Genomic DNA, 13,224 nt, shown 5'->3' with positions numbered 1-13,224 from the left:
TCTTGACATAGAAATTAGTGCAGCCATGAAATAGAGGTCTACTCGGTGTCTTGGGTGTGCCTAAATGAAATTTGGAAGCAAGCCTAAAAGAAACATTATCTGCCTTTTCTTAAATTCCTTTTCAGTTTAGTTGCCATCTTGTGTATTTGGTTGAGGTAGAGTCCTTGTTTTTTTAGTCTTTTCATATGAAGAAATGATTGATCCGAATCCTTTACAGCTGAGTGATTTGTTTTTTATAATTCACAGAAGTCTTTTCATATTCCTTAATTCATTTATGCTTACAACTTTGTAAGTAGAGAAAGCCATATCCTATTTTACAAATGAGAAGTCAGGCTCAGAGAGGTGATTACATCATTGGGTTAGGAGATAGCAGAGCAATTACTCAAAATTGGGGTTTCTGGCTCTAAGTGTAGTGAAACGGAGCTGGTGAATGTGGCCAGTGTATAATGGCTGGAAGAGAATATTTGTGATCGTTTTTGAAAATGATTTAGAGCACTAGGTTAAGGCAAAAATATTTAATAGTCTGTCAAGACAGTGGATGCTGATTATGGAGTGTTTTATCAAATTTTCCTTAAATCTTTAAGCCTATAATTTTATGTAGTCTTTCAATCTAAATTTTCTGAATTCAATATGTAGATCCTGTAAATAATAATAATGACAAATTCATAATGACAGATACATCATTTGGTGTGTTTTTATGTTCTTTTCATGGAGTTTAATTGGATTTTGCATATTCAAATTGGATGAAGCTGGCTTTTTCAGGAGGTTAAGAGATTGATACAGAAGTGGCATCATGACACCATTAGTGCATTGCAGTTGTCACATTTGTCAAAGAATGCTCTTATTACAGGAATCAAAAAAAGAGAAAGAAAAAATGTTCTCTGTGGGGAGTTGGTATACTCTGAGCCAGCTCATATATCATGAATTCTGTATTAATAGATAGTCAAGCAATGGAGGAAACCTGGGCAATTGTCCTTCCTCTTTTAGGTGGAGAGTAACTTATATTTGCTAGAATGGGAACCACCTGTTGAGGATTATATTTCCATGACGTTTTTGAATTTAATCCTTATGTAGGTGATGAAATTCATTCCTTTCAAAATCAAGATGAACCAGAACAGTCATTTGACCCACCTGTGCAGTTTAAAAAATATTTTGAATAATGGAGACTGAACTAAAACTCAGACACTGAACCATGATTAGATAAATCTGTTATTTAAAAGGGGGGTTTCTCCTCTCTCTTGAAGAGGAGGGGAAAATTTTAATAAATCCCAGAGTGTTTGCATTCTATTCTTCCTTCATTGCTATGGCTGAGCTCCTTTGGTATGCTGAAATGAAAACTCTTTTCCTGTGACAGTCTTCATACTCTGCTTCCTAATTTTGTATTACCAGCTCAATTTAAATTGTATGCTTTTCTGTGATGGTTGGTTTATTAACATGTAAAACTAGTTATACTTTTGGATATCCCTCCTGAACAGTTGTTTCATAATGCCTTCAGCCATGTGGATGGTGATGTTATTAGGGCTGCCTAAGGGCCTTGATCACTAGGGCTTTGTAGTCCACACATGGTGTCTTACCAATGGTTTTCAGCCCCAGACAAGTTCACTATGGATTCAGTAAGATTGAAAAATGACAGTGGAACATTCTTGGGGTGAAAGGGTTTATACCCAACTTTATTCCCATGGTGGCAGGGCAATCACTAGAATCCCGTCCACTCAGAGTGAGTCTGCATACAGCAAGCCACTCTCTGCCTCTGGGCCTCTCTGTCCCTGCAGCCATCTCAGTCTCTCTCCTTGGCACTGCCACCACTCCAGTCTCTGCTCTTCTGCAGCCTTGCAGCAGCCATGTGGCCATGCCACTCTGTCGCCCAGACTACTGTGTGGAGCTCTTTATCTAGAGTCATTAGCAATGTATTGCCACATATGTGTAGTGAGCTAGCCTGCCATGGCCGGGTAAGAATCCTGGACATAGAAACCTTCACTTTATCCACACATGGAGAACACTTAGGAGAGATGAAAGTTTTGGAGTTGTGAATCTTGTTTAATTTTGGACTCCTCAAAGTAATGTGACATGGAACTGTATTTTAAATTCAAATTAGATCATTTTTTAATGATCACCTATGACAATAGAGATCCCTTAGCACAGTGTTTTTGCAAAATGTGTCCAACGCATAAGAATCTACTGGGGTGATGGTTAAAATGCAGTTTCCTGGACACCACCCAGAACTGTGGAATTGGAATCCCTAGTAGGGTAGCATAAGGATCTGCATTTTAACAGGTATCCCAGGTGATTCTAATGGACCCTGGCTTTGGAGAGTCACTACCTTAAGATGTTGCAACACCAGAACTAAAATTCTATAATTTCTAAAGTGCTTACCACATCTGTGTTTTTTTTTTAGCTTTTAAAATTAGCTGACTTCTGATATTTCATTATTCAGGTTCCATTTTAAATGTAGTTCATGTTGTTCATCTGCTGTCTCATTTTTTTCCCTATCTGGGATAGAAATCAATCATTTATTGACTAAATATTTATTGTGTGCTTCTTAATTGTCAAGCATGCTGTTAGGCATGCTTTACACACTCATGTCCACACACAGTCTGCCATCCAGAACATTGTGCATAGCAGCCTTGGGGATTGTTCTTCCTCACATTCCTATGCACTGGAGTAAGTTTCTTCAGTTAATTCCCAAGAAGCTCTATAAAGTTACATAAAATAGACTTTGCCTTCTGATAGATTATAGTAACTAATTGACCACACTGACAAGGACAGACATTGAAAAGAAGTGTTGAAGTGATATAAAGAGCCTGGCTTGGGAACTGGAAGCCCTGAGTTAGAGACATAGTTCTACCACTTCCTGAATAATCTTGGGCAAGTCAGTTCAGCTCTTAAAGACTTCTGTTTTCTTAATCTGGAAAATCAGGAGAATATTACCTGTTTTATCTCTCTCCAGATTTGAGAATCAAATAGTGTAATATATGTATGTGATAGCTCTTTGATACTACAGTGCTAATTGTTGTAAGCTCTTATTATTTAAAGCTAGATACCCTTACATTTAATTTGATCCTGAGGACAACTGAGTGAGGTAGGTAGGCAGTATTTGCTATTTCCTTGAAGAGATGAGGAGACTAACACCCAGAAGGGCAGGTGTTTTTGCTACTGTCAGACAGTACCTTGTAAGGAGCTGGGACTAGCACTTTACTTTTGGTTTTCTTATGCCTGAGAACTGACTATCCTCTGCTTGGGTTTTATTTAGGAGTTACTGGATAATCTGCTGGATAGGCACTCCTACTTAAAGAGTATCTTTACCATGTTTCCCTTTTTAAAAATCTTTATGCACTCTTACCATTTTGACCCATAATACTTACAGTTTATTCACATTATTGAAAATGTAACCTCTTTCCTCTCTTTCTTGAAGCATGTGTTTACAGTTCATGAAATAAAATGATCTTTTCTCATGTTCTTTATATTTTGTTGCTATAGACAACCTCTGTAGTTTCTCTTAGTTGGGGACAAGAAATGAAGTTCCATCTCTTGTCTGAATTGATTTGGATCAAATTTATGTTGAGAGAGGGTCTTAGACAATTTTCTGTTTAAAAACAGGAATATCTTTTCAAATACTTTTTTTTTCAATTTCATTTAGGATAAAGTAGATGCTGGCTTACCTACAGCAATTGTAAGTATACTTTCAATAATCCCTTAAAGGTAACTTTCTATTTGATTGGGTTTTCTTAGACTTATCATTCTAGTGTTCAAAGTTTTTACATAAATTACTGTGACAATAAATGAATAAGTCATTTACTGCCACTAATCAGATTTAAAACTTATCCACCTTGAATATTCTCTTTCTTTCTAATGTGTTATTACTCTTCAGGCTTTTGTTTGAGAAGTATATTATGGAATAATGACTAGCCTTTTCCAGGTTTATTTGTATGTGGTACTATCCTGTCCAAATGAAGTTGGTCCTCTGTGATTTGGCCTCCCTTTGGTTATAGGGAGTGGAAAGCAGTATTTGGTAAAATCACTTTCTGCTAAATAGTACATTTAACAGCCCTGAATTCCATTGCCAAGCCTGTGAAATAGTAATCTGTGGAATGATAATGGAGAACTGGGGGATATTGAAAGCACACTAGTGCCTTCTTTTCTCGACTACTTCCAGCTGCCTCCTGTAGCTCTCTTACTAGTAAATTGGTGAGGAAATGGGCTAAATTTGGAATATTTCTGGTGCTCTGTAGTTCCTGTGAATAAACTGGAGAAGAGCTTTTTATCCCAAAGTGGACTCTGGGTAGTATGAGTGCCTCTTACTTTGTCTGGATCCCTGAATTTAAAAAAAAATTGTTTTAGAGGAAGTTAAGTGTTTCTGCCTTTAATGTTGAACATATGATATTTTGATATTGTTATCCTTACAGTAAGTTTAGAGGGATTCCTAGAAATGTCCTGAGTTTCATTTCCTGTTTTGCCTCCTAGATGAAATTCTCCTAATTTATAATAGTTGGTATGTCATCTGGTGCCTAGAGGAAAGACCAACAAATTCAGCTCTGATTATCTTGAGATGCTTGATGTAATGTCTTAAAATGTAATTTTTTCTTTTGTTCTCAGGCAGTATCCAATCTGATAGCAGTGGGTACATCTCATGGATTGGCTTTAATATTTGGTAAATTTTCTAAGTACTTTCCTTATTTTAAATATTAAATATCCTTTTGGGTTTTATAATGTCTTTTAATCACAGTTTATAGTGAACTTTATTTTCTTGAAAAAAAACCAGGAACACTTGAACATTAAAAATACTTTTATATTAAAAAACTATTTTATAGTTAAAAATTACTTGATTCAGCTTCATTTTGTTCATTGCAAGTTTATTTTCTCCTTTATGAATTTGTAAACTATCATGCCATATCTTTTGACTTTCTGCAGACCTAGACAAAAAGAACAGAGGGTTGAAAGGGGCCTTGGGTTGTCATCTTGTCTACCTCCAGTTTGTACTGTTGGTGATTTTTTATTCTAAATCATATCCGAGTAATAGGTATTCTAAAAGATCTTCAGGGAAATTCAAGGCTTTCTCAGTAGTTTTGAGTAACCTTCACTGACAGTAAGTTCTTTTTCATTTGCATTGTAAATCCCTCTAAACTGAAAAATGTTTAGTCTGTAATCACGTTTTTTTTGTTGGTTGGGAAGAGAACTCAACTAGTTTTGTTTGTATAGTAACGGAGATGAAATAATCCTAGTTTCATTAGTCTTCCTTTGCTTTTGAATTCAGTACTATGAGCAGAACATTTTGTTCTTTTTTTTTATTTAAAAACTGTTAGATATTATTTTTCTGTAATTTTTACTACTCTATTCTGGATCATAGTCTTTTGCATCTTTCTTAAATGGAATTTCTGGTGACACTGTATTTTAGTAAAGAATCTACAGACGCCATCTAAGGATTACTTGGGAATACTTTAATAGCAGAACCACAATTTGATCTCTCCGGACTTTGCACCTTTTTTACTACATGAGTGAATAACCAGTTATTTTCCCTTGTTTTTGAACAATTTGGCTTCGTACTTATAAATTTTCCATTATGCCAAAGCCTTATTTATGCAGTGATTTTAACACCTTGTCTTTTCAAAGGTGATTGATTTAAATAACGGAGTTTTATTTTTTGAGATGAGAAGAATGGAAATAAAAATATTCTCTTGAGAAAACTTTAGAATTGATTATTTAAATAATTTTTTTCTTATTCGATGATTGGTATGTGTTCATAATAGAAAATTTAGATGAGCAAAAGGTTGCAGATATAAAATGCCAAATTCTTCCTCATGTTAATCCTAACATTTCTATATAGACTTCTAATCTTTTTTCTGTACTTGTGTATATATATGTACATACCAAAAATGGGATCATGTTAATTTGTAGCCTCCTTTTTCATTATAATGAAAATCTTCCCATGTAATTTTATGTTTATCCATACATCATTTTTTTTTTAAGAGGGCATCTCTCATACTTATTGATCAAATGGTTGTTAGCAACAATAAAATTCTGTATAGGGGACTCAATGCACAATCATTAATCAACCCCAAGCCTAATTCTCATCAGTCTCCAATCTTCTGAAGCACATTGAACAAGTTCTTACATGGTGAACAAATTCTTACATAGTGAATAAGTTCTTACATGGTGAACAGTGCAAGGGCAGTCATCACAGAAACTTTTGGTTTTGATCACGCATTATGAACTATAAACAATCAGGTCAAATATGAATATTCGTTTGATTTTTATACTTGATTTATATGTGAATCCCACATTTCTCCATCATTATTATTATTATTATTATTATTATTATTATTATTATTATTATTATTATTAAATAAAATGCTGAAGTGGTAGGTAGATGCAAGATAAAGGTAGAAAACATAGTTTAGTGCTGTAAGAGGGCAAATGTAGATGATCAGGTATGTGCCTATAGACTAAGTATTAATCCAAGCTAGACAAGGGCCACAAAACATCCACAGATGCAGAAGATTTCTTTCAAAACAGGGGGGTGAGGTTCTAAGCCTCACCTCTGTTGATCCCCAATTTCTCACTTGATGGCCCCCCTGCGACTGTGCCTGTCTTAGGTTGTTCCTCCCTTGAGGAATCTTACCTGTCTCTGGCTAACCAGTCATCTTCCGGGGCCATACAGGGAAATGTAAAGTTGGTAAGTGAGAGAGAAGCAATATTGTTTGAAAAGGTTAGCTTTTTACTTCTTTGCAGATTTATGCCCTGTGGCTTTTATGCCCAGCATTTGTCTTGAGGTATCTTTACCACTTGGAAGAATTATGATATTCAGTAATTTCGTTATGAGGCACGAATTCTACTTAAGGGTTGTAATTAGGAAGGAAGAAGAAAAGCTATAGAAGTAGCAGATGGAAGAAAACATGGGAAGATTGATTATTTCTTTGACATATCTTATTGTAGAGTAACATAAGCATGTATAGGTTTTAAACTACTAATTAAATTGCACATACACATTAACATAATAGGAATACAGCTACATAACCAAAGCAGACCTACAATTACCAGCCATCTCCAGTGAAACCAAGAAAACCAGTTAGGCACCCTAGACATTTGTGAAAACTTATCAATGATATGATGGATATTGTCTAACTGAATTTGAATAGTTTGAGAAAAATCAGACAAATTAAAACAACACATTCCTGGGAACTGTTCACATCCCATATGTTCTTTTAACAGTAGATAGTCTGTAGTCGCAAGATTTTGAAATGCTGCAACTTGCACTTCTCCTAATTCCTGGTTGAGTTCCGACAGTATAGATCCAGTCAAATTTGCTGTTTGTCTGTATGCACAGGCCAGCTTAGATATCTCCTTCTTCATTCCAATGGCAAGTCCAGGAACCGGTGGGATGAATGCAGCAACAACTGCAACAGTGCCAGAATCTTTGTTGAAGTTTTTTGATGATCATCTTCTGGAATGACTCTTCCAGAGAATGTTGATGTTGGAAGTTCTTCTTCATATCATATCTTAATTCGTTTTCTTCTTCCCCCCCTTATCCCTCCCTACCCACCCATCCTCCCCAGTCCCTTTCCCTTTGGTACCTGTTAGTCCATTCTTGGGTTCTGTGATTCTGCTGCTGTTTTGTTCCTTCAGTTTTTCCTTTGTTCTTATACTCCACAGATGAGTGAAATCATTTGGTATTTCTCTTTCTCTGCTTGGCTTATTTCACTGAGCATAATACCCTCTAGCTCCATCCATGTTGTTGCAAATCGTAGGATTTGTTTTCTTCTTATGGCTGAGTAATATTCCATTGTGTATATGTACCACATCTTCTTTATTCATTCATCTACTGATGGACACTTAGTTTGCTTCCATTTTTGGCTATTGTAAATAGTGCTGCAATAAACATAGGGGTGCATCTGTCTTTTTCAAACTGGGCTGCTGCATTCTTAGGGTAAGTTCCTAGAAGTGGAATTCCTGGGTCAAATGGTATTTCTTTGTTGAGCTTTTTGAGGAACCTCCATACTGCTTTCTACAATGATTGAACTAATTTACATTCCCCCCAGCAGTGTAGGAGGGTTCCCCTTTCTTCACAACCTCTCCAACATTTGTTGTTGTTTGTCTTTTGGATGTTGACCATCCTTACTGGTGTGAGGTGATATCTCATTGTGGTTTCAATTTGCATTTCTCTGATGATTAGTGGTGTGGAGCATCTTTTCATGTGTCTGTTGGCCATCTGAATTTCCCCTTTGGAGAAGTGTCTGTTCAGCTCCTCTGCCCATTTTTTAATTGGATTATCTGCTTTTTGTTTGTTGAGGTGTGTGAGCTCTTTATATATTTTGGATGTCAAGCCTTTATCGGATCTGTCATTTACAAATATATTCTCCCATACTGTAGGGTACCTTTTTGTTCTATTGATGGTGTCTTTTGCTGTACAGAAGCTTTTCAGCTTAATATAGTCCCGCTTGTTCATTTTTGCTGTTGTTTTCCTTGCCCAGGGAGATATATTCAAGAAGAGGTCACTCATGTTTATGTCTAAGAGGTTTTTGCCTCTGTTTTTTTCTAAGAGTTCTATGGTTTCATGACTTACATTCAGATCTTTGACCCATTTTGAATTTACTTTTGTGTATAGGGTTAGACAATGGTCCAGTTTCATTCTCCTACATGTAGCTGTCCAGTTTTGCCAGCACCATCTGTTGACGAGACTGTCATTTCACCATTGTATGTCCATGGCTCCTTTATCAAATATTAATTGAGCATATATGTTTGGGTTAATGTCTGGAGTCTCTAATCTGTTCCACTGGTCTGTGGTTCTGTTCTTGTGCCAGTACCAAATTGTCTTGATTACTATGGCTTTGTAGTAGAGCTTGAAGTTGGGGAGCAAGATCCCCTCCACTTTATTCTTCTTAGGATTGCTTTGGATATTCAGGGTCTTTGGTGTTTCCACATGAATTTTTGAACTATTTGTTCCAGTTTATTGAAGAATGTTGTTGGTAATGTGACAGGGATTGCATCAAATCTGTATATTGCTTTGGGCAGGATGGCCATTTTGACGATATTAATTCTTTCTAGCCAAGAGCATGGGATGAGTTTCCATTTGCTAGTGTCTTTAATTTCTCTTAAGAGTCTCTTATAGTTTTCAGGGTATAGGTCTTTCACTTCCTTGGTTAGGTTTATTCCTTGGTATTTTATTCTTTTTGATGCAATTGTGAATGGAATTGTTTTCCTGATTTCTCTTTCTATTAGTTCATTGTTAGTGCATAGGAAAGCCACAGATTTCTGTGTGTTAATTTTGTATCCTGCAACTTTGCTGTATTCCAATATCAGTTCTAGTAGTTTTAGAGTGGAGTCTTTCGGGTTTTTTATGTACAATACCATGTCATATGCAAATGGTGACAGTTTAACTTCTTCTTTACCAATCTGGATTCCTTGTATTTCTTTGTTTTGTCTAATTGCCATGGCTAGGGCCTCCAGTACTATGTTGAATAACAGTGGGGAGAGTGGGCATCCCTGTCTTATTGCAGATCTCAGAGGAAAAGCTTTCAGCTTCTCGCTTTTCAGTATAATGTTGTCTGTGGGTTTATCATATATGGCCTTTATTATGTTGAGGTACTTGCCCTCTATACCCATTTTGTTGAGAGTTTTTATCATGAATGGATGTTGAATTTTGTCAAATGCTTTTTCAGCATCTATGGAGATGATCATGTGGTTTTTGTCTTTCTTTTTGTTGATGTGGTGGATGATGTTGATTGATTTTCGAATGTTGTACCATCCTTGCATCCCTGGGATGAATCCCACTTGGTCATGGTGTATGATGCTTTTGATATATTTTTGAATTAGGTTAGCTAATATTTTATTGAGTGTTTTTGCATCTACATTCATCAGGGATATTGGTCTGTAATTTTCTTTTTTGGTGGGGTCTTTGCCTGGTTTTGGTATTAGGGTGATGTTGGCTTCATAGAATGAGTTTGGGAGTATTCTCTCCTCTTCTATTTTTTGGAAAAGTTTAAGGAGAATGGGTATTATGTCTTCTCTTTGTGTCTGATAAAATTCTGAGGTAAGTCCGTCCGGCCCGGGGGTTTTGTTCTTGGGTAGTTTTTTGATTACCGTTTCAATTTCTTTGCTCGTAATTGGTTTGTTTAACTTTTGTGTTTCTTCCTTGGTCAGTCTTGGAAGGTTGTATTTTTCTAGGAAGTTGTCCATTTCTTCTAGGTTTTCCAGCTTGTTGGCATATAGGTTTTCATAATAGTCTTTAATAATTCTTTGTATTTCTGTGGAGTCTGTCGTGATTTTTCTGTTCTCATTTCTGATTCTGTTGATTTGTGTTGATTCTCTTTTTCTCTTAATAAGTTTGGCTAGAGACTTATCTATTTTGTTTATTTTCTCAAAGAACCAACTCTTGGTTTCATTGATCTTTGCTATTGTTTTATTCTTCTCAATTTTGTTTATTTCTCCTCTGATCTTTATTATGTCCTTCCTTCTGCTGACTTTAGGCCTCATTTGTTCTTTTTCCAGTTTTGATAATTGTGATGTTAGACTGTTCATTTGGGATTGTTCTTCCTTCTTCAAGTGTGCGTGGATCGCTATGTACTTTCCTCTTAAGACTGCTTTCGCTGCGTCCCACAGAAGTTGGGGCTTTGTGTTGTTGTTGTCATTTGTTTCCATATATTCCTTGATCTCTATTTTAATTTGTTCATTGATCCATTAATTATTTAGGAGCATGTTGTTAAGCCTCCATGTGTTTGTGAGCCTTTTTGTTTTCTTTGTAGAATTTATTTCTAGTTTTATACCTTTGTGGTCTGAAAAGTTGGTTGGTAGGATTTCAATATTTTGGAATTTACTGAGGCTCTTTTTGTGGCCTAGTATGTGGTCTCTTCTGGAGAATGTTCCATGTGTACTTGAGAAGAATGTATATCCTGTTGCTTTTGGATGTAGAGTTCTATAGATGTCTATTAGGTCCATCTGTTCTACTGTGTTGTTCAGTGCCTCCATGTCCTTACCTATTTTCTGCCCGGTGAATCTATCCTTTGGGGTGTGTGGTGTGTTGAAGTCTCCTAAAATGAATGCATTGCAGTCTATTTCCTCCTTTTGTTCTGTTAGTATTTGTTTCACATATGCTGGTGCTCCTCTGTTGGGTGCATATATATTTAGTATGGTTATACCCTCTTGTTGCACTGAGCCCTTTATCATTATGTAGTGTCCTCCTTTATCTCTTGTTACTTGCTTTGTTTTGAAGTCTATTTTGTCTGATACTAGTACTGCAACCCCTGCTTTCTTCTCTCTGTTGTTTGCCTGAAATATGTTTTTCCATCCCTTGACTTTTAGTCTGTGCGTGTCTTTGGGTTTGAGGTGAGTTTCTTGTAAGCAGCATATAGATGGGTCTTGCTTTTTTGTCTGTTCTATTACTCTGTGTTTTGATTGGTGCATTCAGTCCATTTACATTTAGGGTGACTATTGAGAGATATGTACTTATTACCATTGCAGGCTTTGAATTCGTGGTTACCAAAGGTTCAAGGTTAGCCTCTTTAGTATCTTACTGCCTAACTTAGCTTGCTTATTGAGCTGTTATATACACTGTCTGGAGATTCTTTTCTTCTCTCTCTTCTTATTCCTTCTCCTCCCTTCTTCATATGTTGGGTGTTTTTTTTTTCTGTGCTCTTTTTAGGGGTGCTCCCATCTAGAGCAGTCCCTGTAGGATGCCCTGTAGAGGTGGTTTGTGGGAAGCAAATTCCCTCAACTTTTGCTTGTCTGGGAATTGTTTAATCCCTCCATCATATTTAAATGATAATCGTGCTGGATACAGTATCCTTGGTTCAAGGCCCTTCTGTTTCATTGCATTAAATATATCATGCCATTCTCTTCTGGCCTGTAGGGTTTCTGTCCAGAAGTCTGATGATAGCCTGATGGGTTTTCCTTTATAGGTGACCTTTTTCTCTCTAGCTGCCTTTAAAACTCTTTCTTTGTCCTTGATCTTTGCCATTTTAATTATTATGTGTCTTGGTATTGTCCTCCTTGGGTCCTTTCTGTTGGGAGTTCTGTGTATTTCTGTGGTCTGTTCGATTATTTCCTCCCCCAGTTTGGGGAAGTTTTCAGCAATTATTTCTTCAAAGACACTTTCTATCCCATTTTCTCTCTTCTTCTTCTTCTTCTGGTACCCCTATAATACAGATATTGTTCCTTTTGGATTTGTCACACAGTTCTCTTAATACTGTTTTATTCCTGGAGATCCTTTTATCTCTCTCTGTGTTCCTGTTCCCTGGTTTCTATTCCATCAATGGCCTCTTGCATCTTATCCATTCTGCTTATAAATCCTCCCACAGTTTGTTTCACTTCTGTAATCTCCTTCCTGGCATCTGTGATCTCCCTCCAGACTTCATCCCTTAGCTCTTGCATATTTCTCTGCATCTCCGTCAGCATGTTCATGATTTTTATTTTGAATTCTTTTTCAGGAAGACTGGTTAGGTCTGTCTCCTTCTCTGGTGTTGTCTCTGTGATCTTTGTCTGCCTGTAATTTTGCCTTTTCATGGTGATAGAGATAGTTTGCAGAGCTGGCATGAGTGACAGCTGGAAGAAATTCCCTTCTAGTTTGTTTGTGGCCTTCCTCTCCTGGGAGAATAGCGACCTCTAGTGGCATGTGCTGGGCAGCTGCGTGCAGAAAGGGCTTCTGATCCTTGCCCGGCTGCTGTGGAGCTTATCTCTGCTGTTGCTGTGGGTGTGACCTGCCTCGGGCCGCTGCTCCCATATGGTTGAGCCGCATTGGAGGGGGAACGGCGGGAGGCTATTTATCTCCGTGAGGGGCCTCCTTGCTCCCTTCTGCCCAGGGGGTTAGAGTGCCCAGAGATCCCCAGATTCCCTGCCTCTGGACTAAGTGTCCCGCCCTGTCCCTTTAAGACTTCCAAAAAGCACTCGCCAAAACAAAACAAAAGAAAACAAAACAAAATTAAATAAATAATTAAAAAAGAAAAAAGAAAAAAGCCGCTTGCTTTTCTTTGTCCTCAGGTGCTGGCCTCAGGGACCTGCTCACTGGTCTTGCTGCCCTGTGTCCTTAGTATCCAGGACCCCACGCATGCACTGTGTCTGAGCTCTGGTTGGGATGGCTGGGGCTGGGTGTTTAGCAGTCCTGGGCTCCCTCTCCTTCCCCAGCTCTGACTCCTCTCCTCCTGCCGGGAGCTGGGGGGAGGGGCGCTCGGGTCCCGCCGGGCTGGGGCTTGTATCTCACCCCCTTCGCGAGGTGCTGGGTTCTCGCAGGTGTGGATG

General features: G+C 37.6%; 1 protein-coding gene across 4 annotated transcripts in view; it reads left to right on the top strand.

The window, feature by feature from the left end:
- The window catches only part of VPS8 (VPS8 subunit of CORVET complex), a 304,326-nt gene that overhangs the window by 36,783 nt on the left and 254,319 nt on the right, over positions 1-13,224 (top strand). For all 4 annotated transcript variants that reach the window (XM_073231972.1, XM_073231971.1, XM_073231970.1 and 1 more), the window contains exons 6-7: positions 3,638-3,670; positions 4,594-4,648. In XM_073231972.1, coding sequence (XP_073088073.1) covers positions 3,638-3,670; positions 4,594-4,648 — 88 coding nt within the window. The remainder of the gene's footprint in view (positions 1-3,637; positions 3,671-4,593; positions 4,649-13,224) is intronic.

This window comes from Manis javanica, chromosome 3 (assembly GCF_040802235.1).
Source record: "Manis javanica isolate MJ-LG chromosome 3, MJ_LKY, whole genome shotgun sequence".
NCBI lineage: Eukaryota > Metazoa > Chordata > Mammalia > Pholidota > Manidae > Manis > Manis javanica.
This window is presented reverse-complemented; position numbering and strand designations above follow the sequence as displayed.